The sequence below is a fragment of the Cheilinus undulatus genome, linkage group 23, assembly GCF_018320785.1.
Source record: "Cheilinus undulatus linkage group 23, ASM1832078v1, whole genome shotgun sequence".
NCBI lineage: Eukaryota > Metazoa > Chordata > Actinopteri > Labriformes > Labridae > Cheilinus > Cheilinus undulatus.
Genome location: NC_054887.1, coordinates 1,503,184 through 1,519,852, shown reverse-complemented (window position 1 = coordinate 1,519,852; position 16,669 = coordinate 1,503,184). Strand labels below are relative to the sequence as shown.

Below are 16,669 nucleotides of genomic sequence, written 5' to 3'. Positions count from 1 at the left end.
AGTGTTGAGGTACTAGATTTAGGAGGTCACAGTGTCAGCCCCCCACTGTGGGCCATGTTACTCACGTCGACACTCAGACACACAGATGTTTGAGTGGGCTCCTGCCCTCTTCAGGCCGCTGGGACAAAAACAGCCTGCACTGCTGGGCTCGAAGGAGCCTCCTGGATACTTCACTCTGCAGAAACAAACCAGAAGTCACAGAAAAATCCAGGAAAATCTCAGAACCAAAATGATGGAGAGAGTGAAAGCTTGGAATTTTGTAAACTTAACACACCCTCCATAGCAGAAGTCATCCAGCTTATTACGACACTCTCTGTACACAAGTCCTGCTGGACATTTCCAGTCTGGAACGTGAAATTTATCAAAAACATTTGTACATTTGAACCAGTCGAGTCCAAACTTAAAGTGTGGAGACAAATATATAAAACCAAACATTATCATCCCAGAAGAGTGTTCAGAAGGGTCAAAGGTTAATACCACAGCCTCCATGTGTCAGTCTTCTCCAGTCAACACAGAAACCAGCTTTCTTGCATTCCTCAGCAGCTTGCTCCAGGGATGAGCATGCACCAGTTCTGCATGAATCAAAATCACAACTCTTCTTTTTGACAGCCAGATCCACAAACCTGCTGCAGTTTGAAAAGACTCTGTGGAAACAGAAAATCTTATTTGTTGGAATAATCCAGTAATACAACAGCTCAGGAAACAATTCAATTTCAACCCAACTTCCTGATGGGCCGTGTGTAGCTTACGGGTGATGTAGCAGCTCACACAGTGAGCTTGCAGGGCACGGGGTGGGAGGGGGTCTGCTGGTACCCCAGTGACAGGGCACATCCTTCGGGGCAGACAAACAGGCTGGTTTCTGGGGGTCATCATACACCCAGTCATAGGCGGTTTTTCCACAGCAGCTGTCATCTTCAATCTGCCCTCCTTTACGGATGCAGGATCCACCACCACAAACGCCTGGAAAGAGGATGAAGGGGTGAGCTCAGCAAGGATTTGTTCTTTTTAATTCAATACTTACACAGAAGACAGCAGCTCTGCATTAGAATGAAATAGCTTTAATAACCTGAGAATTGGCTTTGCATGCTGGTCCACATTGTAGTCACAACTCTAATAAACTTGCCCGGTGGGGATCGTTGTCTTTTTCTGCCCTCTAGTGGTCAAAAATCTTTAATGCATCTTAAAGCTAAATAACTGGGATAGTAGTTCACTTAATCGGTGAGATTTTAAAGCAGTGTTACACAACCCTGCAAAACCAAAGAGCCAAATTGTTGAAAAACACTTTTGCAAGAGCCACAATCTAAGTGGTGAAAAGGGGCAATTAAAATAAGTTAAAGGTCACAAAAATGGTCAAAAAGTGGCAAACACTGGGAGACACGTGGTGAAAAAGGGCAGAATGTGGGGGGTGAGTGGCCAAAAAATAAGTAAAAGCTGGCAAAATAATGTTAAAAAGTGGCAAAAATCTGAAAAAAAAAGTGGGAAAATAGGTAAAAAATGGCATTTAATTGCAAAAGGCAGCTTAAATGTGTGAGAAGTTGCAAAAATAGGCAAAAAGGGACAAACACTTGAGGTAAAGTGGCAAAAGGGCAGAAAGTGGCATCAAAGAGTGACAAAATGGGAAATAGGTGGTATTTATGCAGCTAAAATGGGCGAAAAGTGGCAAAAAAGGCAAAAAAAAAAAGGGATGGGGGTAAAAAGCAGGATAAAAGTGTCAAAAAGAAGTGACAACAATGGAAATAACATTTCAAATTAAGACATAAAAGAGCCACACATCATCACAAAAGAGCCAAATGCTGAGTGTCACTGTTTAAAGGTCTTTAGCTGTTATGATAAAGCCCGTCTATAAGGGGGGATTAAGGGGAGATCTTTCTAGGGCCCATGGAGGAAAATCAGGGTAAAGTTAGTCTGTGATAATCATATTTTATATTTAACCTGAAAAATGACCACTCTTAGCAAATGAACAAAAAAATAATCTTACTTATTTACGTTCTAGTTTTGTGAAGATTTTTTTCTAAATGTAAGCCCCTTCTCTTTAAACAGATGACCCTTTTAGGTAATTATTTTAGGAGAGAAATGTCAGACTTTATGGTGTGAATAAACCTAAAGATGCCACAAAATAGAGTAGAAGGAACTGAGACAGCTTTGAGGGGAAAAAAACAAAAAAACATGTTGCAAAAATGGGCAGAAATTGGTTAAAAGTAGGGTAGGGCAATTAATCGAAAATTAGATTGGATCGCAAAATGGCCTGCTGCAGTTTTCAAAATGCAGAAGGTGCAATATTTCTCTGGCCTGAAATATTTGTCAAAATACCAGTTTTACTTTTTAGAAAAGTCGACCAAAAATCCTATGTTCTTCATTTTGGTAATTTTTTCTTATCAAATATTTGCAATACAAGTCAAAATGATCAGAATGAGATATTTTTAAAGAATGGTTCAGCCATTGTTTAAGAAATAAAGGAAAGTTGTATAGTTGGTATTAGCAAAAAAAAAAAAAAAAAGTGGTGAAGAGAGGGTAAAAGTGGCCAAAAGGGGAAAGAAGATTTAAAAATGGGGTTACGAAAATGCTAAATTGGTGGGGAAATTGGCAAAAATGGGTTTAAGATGGCAAAAAGTGGCAAAAAGGGGGAAAAAAGACCAGATAAGTATGACAATGGTATGAAAAAGTATGGTTAAGAATTGGCAAGAATTAGTTATAAGTAAAAAAAAAAAAAAAATGAAAATGGAAAACGTGTCAGAAATGAGCAGAAACAGTGCTGACAATGTGTTAAAAAGTGGTTAAAATTGGCATGAATAAGTAATCTTAACATCACAACCCAATAATAGCTTTACATACTTTCTGCTCTGAAACAAGGTAACTGTAATCCAGGATGCCAGCACCAATGCTACTGACAAAAACTGACCTCTAAAAAGCACATGCTACTACTCCAATCCATAACTCACCACATTGTCCCTGGGTGTTGTTGAAGAAGTGCTCCATGGCCAGATTGATCACCAGGTTGTAAGACGGACTGAGAGAGACATAAGAGCGGATTTCTGGGAGATAAATGGACACTATGTATCCTGTGACCTCAAACCTCCACCCCTGCTCCTCGTACGGCGGCTCTATGGTCATGTTGTTCAGAGTGGCCTGCAGCAGGTTAGATCAGTTACAGACAGTTAGTGCAAAAGGCAGTATTATCATTAAATACTTCACAGACTTCTATAGTTAGATTAACTTCTGAATCAAGGAGGCATGGTGACAGTAAATACTTTAGAGGACAGAAATCTGATTTTTGTCCCACCTTTACTGAAAACAAAGGTGGAATGATTTTGAGTGTAGCTACACTGGTCTGATATTTCAGGATGATTCCTTTGACACAGGAACCTTCGAGCCCCGGCACACAGTAGAAGTTGTCCACAGCAATCATGAGATGATGGCGTGGTGAACGCTCCTCTACCAGAATGTAGGTGCAGTCATCCAGGAAATCAAAGGTCACTCCTTGGAAAGTGATATAATGAGGGTCTCCGTATAAATCACAGCGACCTACCGACAGAACAGTAAGAATAGGAGGTTTCAGTAGGAATAGATGCGAGTAAAATGGGCCATTGTGACTGGGCTGGCTGGTTTATAAATGTACCACTGTTATCAACGCTCAGCAACTATGACAGATGATCAAATGATCTATTATTAGCTACAAACAGTTCAGTTCCTCTCAGAATGAAAGAATGAAATCCTTTGAGATCCCTCAACTGTCCTTGAATACCTCTGGAATAAAATGAATAATGAAGCTACTACCTTTTAACAAAAACAATTCCCATCAACTCACACTAAACCAGTGATACTCAAAGTGTGGCTCTCCTGTGATGATTTGTGGCTCTTTTATGTCTATTTTGAAATGTTATACCCATTTTTGCCACTTCTTTTTGAAACTTTTATCCTGCTTTTTGCTATTTTTTGCACCTTTTCTGCCTTTTGTGCCTTCTTTTTTTGCCCACGTAAGCTGCATTTTGTAATTACATCCCACCTATTTCCCATTTTGTCACTCTTTGATGCATTTTGCCCATTTTCCACCTTGTTGCTGATTTTTGCCCATTTTAGTCACTTTCCCTCATTTTTTGCCACGGTTTTGCTCCTTTTGGACCATTTTTGCCACCTGTAATTTATTTTGTTACCACTTTTCACCCATTTTTGCCACTGTTTTTCCAGTGTTTGCTGCTTTTTCGCCCATTTTTCAAACTTTTATCCTGATTTTTGCAATTTTTGGCTCTCTTTTGCCTATTTTTGCCACTTCTCACCCATTAAGCTGCCATTTGCAATTAAATACCTCTTTTTACCCATTTTCCCACCCTTTTTCATTATTTTGCCTCTTTTTGACAATTTTGCCAGCTTCAACTTTTTTTTTTAGTCACTTCCCACCCATTTTTGCCACATTCTGCCCTTTTTCACCACGTTTCTCACAGTGTTTGCCACTTTTGGACCATTTTCGCCACCTGTTACGCATTTTTTTGTCATTTATCACCCATTTTTGCCACTTTACCCCCAGTGTTTGCCCCTTTTTGCCTATTTTTGCCACTTCTTGCACATTAAAGCTGCCATTTGCAATTAAATACCACTTTTTACCCATTTCCCCACCCTTTTTCAGATTTTTGCCACTCTTTGACAATGTTTTTGCCAGCTTTAACTTATTTTTTGGTCACTTCCCACCCATTTTTGTTACATTCTGCCCTTTTGTGCCACTTTTCTCCCAATGTTTGCCACTTTTTGACTATTTTTGCCACCTTTAACTTATTTTAATTGCCACTTTTCACCACTTAGACTGTGGCTCTTGCAGATGTATTTTTCAACAATTTGGCCCTTTTCTAGTCCAACATGACTGTGCCCCAGAGCACAGAGAAGGACTGGAAAGACATGGTTTGGTGAGTTCAGTGTGGAAGAACTGGACTGGCCTGCACAGAGCCCTGACCTCAACCGCATTGAGCACCTTTGTGATGATCTGGAACAGAGACTGAGAGCCAGACCTTCTAGTCCAACATCAGAGCCTGACCTCATAAATGCTCTGCAGAATTAATTGGAACAAATTCCCATAGAAACACTCCAACATGTTGTGGATAGCCTTCCAAGAAGAGTGGAGGCTGTTATATCTGCAAAGGGTGCCAGCTCCATATTAAAGTTCATGGATTTGAATACAATGTCATTACAGTCCCTGTTGGTGTAACAGCCAGGAGGCTGAATACTTTTGTCCAGATAGTATAGCAATGGTCAGCATGCTAACACATTGCTGTGTTGAGCTTTTAGGCATACTGCAGTTAGCACTTTGGTCAAAGATGTCACCTTGGCTGATTTAAGGGATTTAACAGTTACTTTGACTTGATGCTCTTCTATGAAGGTTTTGTTCTTTAAACCCAAATCAATCTACCTTTCCCTACACAGAACAGTAATGTTGACAGATATGCAGAGGCAAATATTCATCACAAATGAACGGAATGAGACAAAGATCTACCTACAGTCACACTTCCATGTTTCACAGCATCCATCCGAGACCTTTCTGACTTGCTGTCTGGGGCAGCTAGGGATTACTGGCTCTGGACAAACCACCGGAGTCAGCTCTATCTTCCTATTGACACAGCTCTTACTGAAGCAGTCCTCCACCCATGTCTCATTACAAGACCAGCTTTTTTTCCTCTTCAGGTCTTTACACTCACACGGGGCTGGTAAGCAAAGACAAGATCATGGACACAAAAAAAATCAAAACAGAGTTCAGGTTATTCATAAAAATCAGCACCAAAATAACAAATAAACTACCATGGAGAGCAAGTGTACTTTTTGAACATATTCCTTGTTGGACAGTGGCACTACTACAGGTTGTTATAGGTGTAATGTTAATTGCAGTGTAGGTTGATGATAAAAGTGATTTTATAGGCTCTGATTAAGTTGTGAATAAATCTGTGGGTATATATGTTTCTGTGAGATCTGACACTGTTGTCCATGTTTTTGTAGCATTAGTAAATAATGCATGCTTACACACCGTTCCAAATTATTATGCAAATCTGATTTTAGTGTCATAAACATTCAATAATGGTTTTTCAGCCAAACTCATGGATGGTATTGTGTTTCAGGTCTTTTTGGATCACTGAAATCAATCTCAGACACCTGTGATCATTAGTTTGCCAGGTGAGCCCAATTAAAGGAAAATTACTGAAGAAGGACTTCCCACATTATGAGGCAGGCCACAGGTTTCAGCAGTATGGGAAAGAAAAAGGATCTCTGCTGCTGAAAAGCCTCAAATAGTGCAATGCATTGGACAAGGAATGAAAACATGAGATATTTCAGGAAAACTTAGGCGTGATCATCGAACTGTGAAGACATTTGTGGCTGATTCAGAGCACAGACGGGTTCCTGCAGATAAAGGCATAATGAGGAAGGTTTCTGACAGACAAATTCATGGGATTAAGAGAGCAGCTGCTAAAATGAAATTACAAAGCAGCAAACAGGTATTTGAAGCTGCTGGTGCCTCTGGAGTCCCACCAACCTCAAGGTGTAGGATCCTCCAGAGGCTTGCAGTCGTGCATAAACCTACTATTCAGCCCCCCCTAACCAATGCTCACAAGCAGAAACAGTTGCAGTGGGCCCAGAAATACATGAAGACTCATTTTCAAACAGTCTTGTTGACTGACGACTGCCGCACAACCCTGGATGGTCCAGATGGAGGAGTAGTGGATGGTTGGTGGATGGCCACCATGTCCCAACAAGGCTATGATGTCAGCAAGGAGGGGGCGGAGTCATGTTTTGGGTTGGAATCATGGGGAGAGAGCTGATAGGCCCCTTTAGGGTCCCTGAAGGTGTGAAAATGACCTCGACAAAGTAGATAGAGTTTCTGACTGACCACTTCCTTCCATGGTACAAAAAGAAGAACTGTGCCTTCTGTAGCAAAATTATCTTCATGCATGACAATGCACCATCTCATGCTGCAAAGAATCCCTCTGTGTCATTGGCTGCTATGGGCATAAAAGGAGAGAAACTCATGGTGTGGCCCCCATCCTCCCCTGACCTCAACCCTACTGAGAACCTTTGGAGCATCCTCAAACTAAAGATCTATGAGGGTGGGAGGCAGTTCACATCAAAACAGCAGCTCTGGGAGGATATTCTGACATCCTGCAAAGAAATTCAAGCAGAAACTCTCCAAAAACTCACAAGTTCAATGGATGCAAGAATAGTGAAGGTGATATCAGAGAAGGGCTCCAATGTTAACATGGAACTTGGCCTGTTGTTTTTGATTGAAATAGCTTTGATTTCAGTAAAAATGACCTCCGAATGCTGCAAATTCAACAAATGACCATTTCCAGTTCTTTACAACCTATAAAATGTCCTTAAACTCTGTTGTTCAGAATAGTTTGGAAAAGTGCATTTAGTTTTTTTTTTAATCTTTGAAAATAGTTATTATTGGGAGGTTTGTTCAGTAAAATTTGAATTATGTTCTAATGGTTGATGACTTGATAATTATACTGACTGTAATTTACATCTATTATTTAGGAAAACCAGAGAAATATATCATTTGCATAATAATTTGGAACTCTGTGCAGTAGTAGCAGTGTGCGTAGACTCAGTATTGGGGAGCTTTGTTGTGGTCGTCAGCAGTGAGGTTGATTTAGTGCTTGTTGTTAACTTTGTACTCTTTTGTTCACTTTTGTAAGAGTTACTAGAACTGGTTTAAATATTAAAAATCGCTACAGTTTTTGGTTTAGAGTTGGTTTTTAAGGACAGTTTGCATATTTGCATTGGTTATCATTGGTTGATTGGTGCTGGTAGGTATTACTAGTCATGTTTCAGCAGTAGATGACTCACTAATAGTTGTTGGTGAAGTAGTAGTTGCTGAAGTAGTTGATGGTGATGGTGGTATGGTGGTAGGAAGCTCAGTTGGTCCAGCAGTAGTTGGTGGTGGTGTGGTGGTAGGAAGCTCAGTTGGTCCAGCAGTAGTTGGTGGTGGTAGTGTGGTGGTAGGAAGCTCAGTTGGTCCAGCAGTAGTTGGTGGTAGCGTGGTGGTGGTAGGAAGCTCAGTTGGTCCAGTAGTAGTTGGTGGTAGCGTGGTGGTGGTAGGAAGCTCAGTTGGTCCAGCAGTAGTTGATGGTGGTGTGATGGTAGGAAGCTCAGTTAGTCCAGCAGTAGTTGGTGGTAGCGTGGTGGTGGTAGGAAGCTCAGTTGGTTCAGCAGTAGTTGGTGGTGGTGTGATGGTAGGAAGCTCAGTTGGTCCAGCAGTAGTTGGTGGTAGCGTGGTGGTAGGAAGCTCAGTTAGTCCAGCAGTAGTTGGTGGTGGTGTGATGGTAGGAAGCTCAGTTGGTCCAGCAGTAGTTGGTGGTAGCGTGGTGGTGGTAGGAAGCTCAGTTGGTTCAGCAGTAGTTGGTGGTGGTGTGATGGTAGGAAGCTCAGTTGGTCCAGCAGTAGTTGGTGGTAGCGTGGTGGTAGGAAGCTCAGTTAGTCCAGCAGTAGTTGGTGGTGGTGTGATGGTAGGAAGCTCAGTTGGTCCAGCAGGAGTTGGTGGTGGTAGTGTGGTGGTAGGAAGCTCAGTTGGTCCAGCAGTAGTTGGTGGTGGTGTGATGGTAGGAAGCTCAGTTGGTCCAGCAGTAGTTGGTGGTGGTGTGGTGGTAGGAAGCTCAGTTGGTCCAGCAGTAGTTGGTGGTGGTGTGGTGGTAGGAAGCTCAGTTGGTCCAGCAGTAGTTGGTGGTGGTGTGGTGGTAGGAAGCTCAGTTGGTCCAGCAGTAGTTGGTGGTGGTAGTGTGGTGGTAGGAAGCTCAGTTGGTCCAGCAGTAGTTGGTGGTAGCGTGGTGGTAGGAAGCTCAGTTGGTCCAGCAGTAGTTGGTGGTAGCGTGGTGGTGGTAGGAAGCTCAGTTGGTCCAGCAGTAGTTGGTGGTGGTGTGGTGGTAGGAAGCTCAGTTGGTCCAGCAGTAGTTGGTGGTGGCGTGGTGGTAGGAAGCTCAGTTGGTCCAGCAGTAGTTGGTGGTAGCGTGGTGGTGGTAGGAAGCTCAGTTGGTCCAGCAGTAGTTGGTGGTGGTGTGATGGTAGGAAGCTCAGTTGGTCCAGCAGTAGTTGATGGTGGTGTGATGGTAGGAAGCTCAGTTGGTCCAGCAGTAGTTGGTGGTAGCGTGGTGGTGGTAGGAAGCTCAGTTGGTCCAGCAGTAGTTAGTGGTAGCGTGGTGGTAGGAAGCTCAGTTGGTCCAGCAGTAGTTGGTGGTAGCGTGGTGGTAGGAAGCTCAGTTGGTCCAGCAGTAGTTGGTGGTGGTGTGATGGTAGGAAGCTCAGTTAGTCCAGCAGTAGTTGGTGGTGGTGTGATGGTAGGAAGCTCAGTTAGTCCAGCAGTAGTTGGTGGTAGCGTGGTGGTGGTAGGAAGCTCAGTTGGTCCAGCAGTAGTTGGTGGTGGTGTGATGGTAGGAAGCTCAGTTGGTCCAGCAGTAGTTGGTGGTGGTGTGGTGGTGGTAGGAAGCGCTACTGAATTAGAAAGGAATGGCATTTTGAAAACAGATTCTTAGAAAGCATTCCTCCAGTAATTAAAATATTACAGAAGAGCTTCCCTTAAATCTTTGTTGTATATATGCATCAGTAGTTGGTCACATGATGTATGTTTGAACACAGAGAAGGTGTACTTACAACAGTGAACAGTTCCATTCTGGCATCGGCTGGCAAGGACAATCAGAAAGTGTTAAGCAAAATCCTGTCAACAATGTTAGAAATACATACTGAGGTATACTGAGGCCCAACTCACCAGGCTGTAGACTGTATCAGCACTACTGCTCCAGGCTGAATGATGGTATCATTAAAATAACAGGAGCAGTTTCTCAATTCAGTGCATTTACCAATATTTTCATCATAGTATGGGGCAGCCTTTGAACATCTCGGGTAGCAACCTGTTCAAGAGTAAACATTCGGATTGACAGTGGGAGCAGACAGCTTTAGTTAATTTGTAAAAGACCTTCCACCTGGACAAGAACAAAAACATTTAGGAGACATCTAGGTAGCTATAATTTTACACCCAGATCAAGTTGGTTGAAGTTCAACAGCTTAATAAAACTATAAATACATTTTTAGCTGACTTAAATATTACCTTCCAGCTTGTGAGTTAAGCTGCTTCTGCCACAGATGAGCATCTGACCACAGGCTTCGTAGTGCCAGCTGCACTGGCCCTGCTCATTGTAGTAGTCACAGTAGACAGCTGAGAGTGAAATAGTCAGATTTAATTTTACAGACCAAATTAAAGGTTAGATTTCTGAATGTTCACCAATGATTTACACACTTTAATCAGAAGTTTTGTGTGCTGTATTTTCAATATTTAGTTTTGTATCTTATATTTTGACAGTCCTCTTCATACTGACAAAGAAAAACATATATTTATAAAACCCCGTATAAAGTATCTGCATCATCTCACATATTTTATTTCTAATTACCCAAGTACTGACTATGAAACAATATTCAACTCAACTCGCTAAGAAAAAACACAATCCTAGTATTTTTGAAGATGTTGAATGGTTTGAAATGATCTGAACCTACGACATAAATCCGGCGTTCTCCAGTTTATGCACACGCCCACGTCGCTGCAGGCCTCTGCATAGGCAGCCACAGCAGTGCAGAAACCCAGGAACTTTCCTTCAAACTCACAAGAGCAGGATTCCTGCACACATGCATGAAAGTATGGCTCTGGATCCACCTGAAAATTTTAGAGCATCAAAGATAAAGCAATTATTAGTCTTACTAACCAACAATAACAAGGCTTTATATCACAAAAGCTGCAAATGTAACTTTGAAAAGCAATAAAAGACCCTTAGTCAAGCCCTGACATACGTGTTTCAAACATAAAATACGTACTTTGAGGTGGCAGTCTTTGAATGTGTCTCCTGTGATGATCATACAGCGGCGATCAGCCCAAGTGGAGCAGTAGGAGTGGCGTTCACATGGAAATATCTCAGTTAATACATCTGAACAAGGAGGAACCTTCCAGCTGTTGCCAAATGTCAGGGGGCTGGACATCACTAAATACAGATTAATGTTAGAGTTTTCATCACAGTTATAGAAGTACTTCTGATTTATAAGACTAAGAGATAAAGCTGTACCAGTTGAGTTGCTTTTCTGTAGGTCGTTCATCTCATTGGAGTCAAAGTTCCCACAAAGGCCACATACTTTGTTCTGCAGGACAGTTGGTTTAAAACACTTATTTATAATTTTTAAATAAAGTTATGAAATAATATTTAAAAGTAAAGGAAGTCATTACTCTTGGGGAACATGAGCACATCAGTAATGGTGAATATTTACACACAATGTTTGTATTATGTCAGAAATGTTTAAATCTAAGTCTGTGCACAGATGTTGGCATTAGCTTTTCAAATAAATGAAATGTCAAGCAATGCTTAATTTGAGCAAGAACACTTAAAAAATGTTGACTTTCAAATGTAAAATTAAGTTCCTATTGGGGCTTTTTCATCGCGATTAATCTCAGAATTCCTGTAGTTAATCACACCTTTTTTCATCACTCTTTAAAACTCCACTTTTTTGCATTTCAAAAGGTTTTTGAGTCATTTTGGACTCATATAGTGTCTTGAACTAACTCATAATTCCCACATACGACAACTGCTCTGCACACCGAAGCGCCGCAGGTTTACTCCAACCAAAGGCGAGCGACCTTGCCCACTGAAAGCGTGTCCTTGCGCTGTGCCGCGGCACAATCAGAGGGCAGAGATCATGGGAGAACTGCGAGTTCATGAAGGAATAGTGTGCCAACAGGGGAATATTTTACCTTTGGGAGTTAATTTATCATCCATTCCATCATAAGTCCATGATATTATTGCTTCCATGATTGGGTGAGTACATTAGGAAGTTAAAAGGTTAATGTTTGCTTAAATGATCTGTGGATTTATGTAAAATTCTTTGGCTAAATGTCCTCAAAAATGAACTTTTCCTCATCATCAATGGCGCCGTTGTAGCTCTGACCTCTCGGTGACCCTTTGTTCTCACTGCAGGATAAGACCTAATGTTGATATAGTGATGATTTCTGATCGGGAGTCTGTGCATTGTTTTATTTTGAAAGAACCTGATACTCTACACTTTGGACTTCCTGTTAGCTTTCTGATCGATGGGAATTGACGTGGATCGGCAGCAGCCAGCACTGAAAATAGACCTGCAGCGGATCTCAAATGAAGCGGAGCGGAGTGGCGCTACAGGGACATGACGCTGATGGACTGGAGCGTGGACAGTGGAAGTGCTCTGATTATTTGCCAGCAGATGTACAGTGTGTGAAATTGCAAGTAATGGTAAGAGACTACAGACCTGCTTTCACAAGGAGATCGTAGGTTTTAAAATGAACTCAAGCATGGAGAAAAAAAAAAGATCGTGTTATGGATTGAAAGGATATGATGGGACAGTAATTAGTAAATGTTTAATATCAGTAGGTCTAGATGATTTCTGACTTTTTTTCCATTGAAATGAGTAATTAAGGAGCACTCACGTGGCTAACCATGGTGTGTGCAAAGGGCCTATAAATCATGCGATTAATCGTGATTAAAAAAATATAAGTAAACTAACTGTGGGCTTTGATTAATCCCATTAAGGTGATTAATGTTGACAGCCCTAGTTCCTATTATCTTTGTTTTATCAAACAGAGTATCAAAGGTTGTTATAAGGCACCATGTTTCATACAGGATATGAACAATATGATGAAACAAGCCTGAGATCTTACCCTCCACATGGCACTCAGCTCTACGGTGACCCGGGTGTGCTTGTCCCAGATCAGAGTTATCCCTTTGTTTGGAACTGAGATGACGATGTAGAGTCCCACGGTGTATATGGTGTACTGTAAGTCCTCCTGTATCCCGCCAACATGGTAGCTTTGGGAGACCCTCATGTCACTTAGCACCAAGGTGACTTTGTCCTTTGTAGGATAACGTAAGGCATTAAAGGTCACATGTTTGACCCCTTTTAAGACAAGTTTATATCAGTCTCAAAGATCCCCAAAACATGCCTGTGAAGTTTGTTGTTGGAAAAACACTCCAGTATTTGATTTTTTGCATGTCTAAAAACCTCTGTTTCTGTGTCTGCGTCTTTAAATGTTACTGAGCTGTCTGACTCCGCCCCTTTCAGGAAATGGATGTGACTTAATAGATGTGGCTCTCCTGATCCTCCTCTCAGATCAGGAGAGGAGGGTGGAACCTTCTTCCAAGTGGGGAGGGCCAACTGAACCAGGGGGCGGGGCTAACCCCCCACACGACATCATGAGGGGAAAATCTGATAACGACTTGTTTCAGCACGCATTTTCTTAAAGGTGGAGAAAGAGAGAGAGTGGATTTTTCTGATTCTTAGGGGGATTGTGGACAGGGGCACATAGTTTTGTTAGAAAAACCTGAAAAAGTGTATTTTGCATAATATGTGACCTTTAAAATGATTCATACAGGAATAATGAAATAGCACACAGGACAATTAAACACTGCTTTAGACAAATGATTGATCCAAGAGTGCAAGAAGGTGTTAACTGAGTATATGTAAAGCTTTGGAGTGATAAAGCCAATTCAGAATGTTTATTCTAGTATTATGGTATCATTTTAAATGAACAAATCAGGGTCTAGACCAGTGATACTCAGCATGTGGCTCTGGAGCCACATGTGGCCCTTTTGTGATGATTTGTGTCTCTTTTATGTCTTCATTTAAACGTTATTCCCAACCATTTTTGCCACGTTCTGCCCTTTTCACCATGTTTCTCTCAGTGTTTGCAGCTTTTGACCATTTTTGCCACCTTTAACTTATTTAAATAGCCACTTTCCACCACTTAGATTGTGGCTCTTGCAAATGTATTTTTGCCCATTTTAGTCACTTTTCACTCATTTTTTGCCACATTTTTGCCTCTTTAGACCATTTTTGCCACCTGTAACTCTTTTTTTGCCACTTCTCACCCAATTTTGCTACTTTCTTCCTTTTTTTGACACTTTTCTCTCAGTGTTTGCTGCTTGTTGCCCATTTTTGCCACTTCTTTTTGTCCCCTCTTACCCATTTTTGATGCTTTTATCCTGCTTGTAGCAATTTTTACCCCCTTTTGCCTATTTTTGCGACTTCTCACCCATTAAGCTGCCTTTTGCAGTTAAATTCTACGTAATTCCCATTTTTCCACCTTATTCTTGCTGATTTTTGCCCATTTTAGTCACTTTCACTCATTTTTCTCCACCTTTTTGCCACTTTCTGCCCTTGATTGCCACTTTACCCCCAGTGTTTGCCCCTCTTTACCTATTTTTGCCACTTCTCGCCCACTTGAACTGCCATTTGCAATTAAATGCCACTTAATTCCCATTGTCCCACCCTTTTTCGGATTTTTGCCTCTTTTTGAAAAGTTTTTGCCAGCTTTAATTTATTGTTTGGTCTCTTCCCACACATTTTTGCCACATTCTGCCCTTTTTAGCCATGTTTCTCCCAGTTTTGTGACCTTTAACTTATTTTAACTGCCACTTTCCACCACTTAGATATTGGCTCTTGCAAGTGTATTTTTCAACTATTTGTTTCTTTGGTTGAGCAGGGTTGAGTAACACTGGCCTAGAAGAAGTAAAAAGAGAATCACAAGAAACGTCGCCCACCTGAAGGTCCAGGATGATCGAGCGAGAGCATGTGAGCGCCTCGTCACAGCAGGGCACACTCTCAACTCTGATGGAGAAGGTGCTGTTTTTATTTCCACACTCATCCTGCAGGGAGAAATGGTAATTTTCATGTTGTTGACAAAAAAAAAAGCATGCCAAAGCCATTACATATGAATGCCCTGAAGGATTTGGAGACAGCAGTCCTTTGAAGAAGCACACTGAAACCTAAAGAATCACAGAATTGTGAGCATGAATTTCATTCCTGCGTTTATGTTTGATCTCACCTCCACAAGCGTATACATGCAGTTTCCATCAAAGCGGAACCATTTGGAGTCGAAGGTCTGGAAGTGTCCGTTTCCATAAACCTGACATCTCCCAGGACAAGGCTTGTCTTTGCAGTGCCACTGACCCTGACCACAGACACTATGAAACAGGGGGATCAAACCTTTGATCTTCAACTTTTAGAGGGGAAATCAACACTAAACAGGCGTTACCATGTTTTGCAGTTGGTTCTGACACTCTGTCCTGCACTGAATACTTGGCCGCTGTAAACACATGTGCAATCATCCAGAGAAACACAGCTTCCATGATGATCCTCATACTGGTCGGACGGGCAGTAACAGCCACTCTCACAGGTCACGCTGATGCCCTGGCAATTACAGTGAACAACAGTCCTTCAGCTCAGAGATTCCTTTTGTATTTCATGGTATACATAATTACATTTACTCAGTTCTGGACCTACCGTTGGTTTGCTCAGACTGTCACAGGATTTTTGAGCTGTGTTAACCGGATCCTCAGAGCAGTGAACACAAACTTTTCCATTTCTGCAACCTGATAAAAGCAATCATCACATACAAGGATAAGCTTGTTTCACTAAATGTGGCACATCTATGTCATTTCTTTCTTTTCTTAGAGTTTATGGGATTGTTTCAGAAGTGCTGCTGAAGTTTTGGGTTGTTAGAACAGTAGAGCAAAGTGGAACAATAATGGTATGGGTATGATAGAAAAAGATATATTTACCACAGTCTTTGGAGCAGTGCAATTCTCCATTCTCACAGGAGCTGCAAACAAGACAATATTTAGTGTGAGAGATGTCACACCTCTGCTGGAGTTCATGTCAAGGTGGCAGGTTGAGAAAGACTGGCCCCTGTGATGGAGTGAGTGTTAAAAAGCACACAAACACAATGAATGGAAGAGTGGTTTGTCTTAAAAGCAAACATTTGGGCTTAAAGGTACCCCAGACCCAGCGTAACACAGGTGTCACATGACCTTTAAATGTGACTTCATGAAGTCCCAGAGTGAAACACACTGAGCATTCTGATGTGGTCATGTGACTGGCCCATAAGGGGGATACAGGGGAGAACTTACTTGGGCCCAGCCAAACTTGAGGCCCATTTAGGTCAGCAAAATCATGATCCATTCTAAAGTTAAGCTGTGATAATCATATTTTATATTCTTAAATATATGTATGTGGTGTTTATTTTGTATTGAATATTTTACTTTGTGGTACTTCCGGTTTCCGGAGCTGGTTGCTGGCTGCTAACTTGACTCTGTTTCTCCTGAGGCATTCACCCTGCCCCCCTGGTGCTGTGGAGAGGCACACCTGCAGCGAATCCTCTAATCACACCTGCTATTTAAGACTGGCTGCAGCTCTCTACAGCGCCTGAGTCTTGTCTACATTACCTCACGGTAAACGTCGTCTCCGGGCTCCTTCTCGTGATCCTTCAGAGAAGTTCTTTGTGCTTTTGATGATTCCAGTGATCTCTAGTGTTTGCATTTTGTGTACATTGTCGCTAACGTGCCTCTCCTCCTTTTTTCCAGTGCCTCCTGCTCAATTAACCTCAGCCAGCTCCAGCACTCCTCACTCCCTCCTGGACTCTTGGAATCCCTTCCCTGGTGCACTTATCCTCACAATAAAACTGTTAAAACTGCTTCCGCCTCCGCACCTGAGTTCAACCCTTACACAAAACATCACAGAAGACTCAGGCCAGAAATGGACTCAGCGGAATCAGACACCCTCAAAACGGCCATCACCCACCAAGGACAACGCCTAGGACATCACGAGTCCATGTTAAAAGGTATCATGCAATCTCTTC

At 41.9% G+C, this 16,669-nt stretch overlaps 1 protein-coding gene across 3 annotated transcripts in view; it reads right to left on the bottom strand.

Moving 5' to 3' along the window:
* The window catches only part of LOC121505528 (mucin-2-like), a 40,790-nt gene that overhangs the window by 7,219 nt on the left and 16,902 nt on the right, over window positions 1-16,669 (bottom strand). For 2 of the 3 annotated variants that reach the window (XM_041780932.1, XM_041780933.1), the window contains exons 18-37: window positions 15,594-15,634; window positions 15,316-15,404; window positions 15,068-15,222; window positions 14,858-14,996; window positions 14,574-14,678; window positions 12,695-12,886; window positions 11,076-11,148; window positions 10,831-10,994; window positions 10,516-10,672; window positions 10,073-10,180; window positions 9,734-9,875; window positions 9,619-9,647; window positions 7,822-9,459; window positions 5,484-5,687; window positions 3,281-3,522; window positions 2,940-3,126; window positions 750-960; window positions 478-644; window positions 275-344; window positions 66-175 (exon numbers count right to left, since the gene is read on the bottom strand). In XM_041780932.1, the coding sequence (XP_041636866.1) occupies window positions 66-175; window positions 275-344; window positions 478-644; window positions 750-960; window positions 2,940-3,126; window positions 3,281-3,522; window positions 5,484-5,687; window positions 7,822-9,459; window positions 9,619-9,647; window positions 9,734-9,875; window positions 10,073-10,180; window positions 10,516-10,672; window positions 10,831-10,994; window positions 11,076-11,148; window positions 12,695-12,886; window positions 14,574-14,678; window positions 14,858-14,996; window positions 15,068-15,222; window positions 15,316-15,404; window positions 15,594-15,634 (4,223 nt within the window). The remainder of the gene's footprint in view (window positions 1-65; window positions 176-274; window positions 345-477; window positions 645-749; window positions 961-2,939; window positions 3,127-3,280; window positions 3,523-5,483; window positions 5,688-7,821; window positions 9,460-9,618; window positions 9,648-9,733; window positions 9,876-10,072; window positions 10,181-10,515; window positions 10,673-10,830; window positions 10,995-11,075; window positions 11,149-12,694; window positions 12,887-14,573; window positions 14,679-14,857; window positions 14,997-15,067; window positions 15,223-15,315; window positions 15,405-15,593; window positions 15,635-16,669) is intronic. The other variant, XM_041780934.1, reaches the window with a different exon arrangement.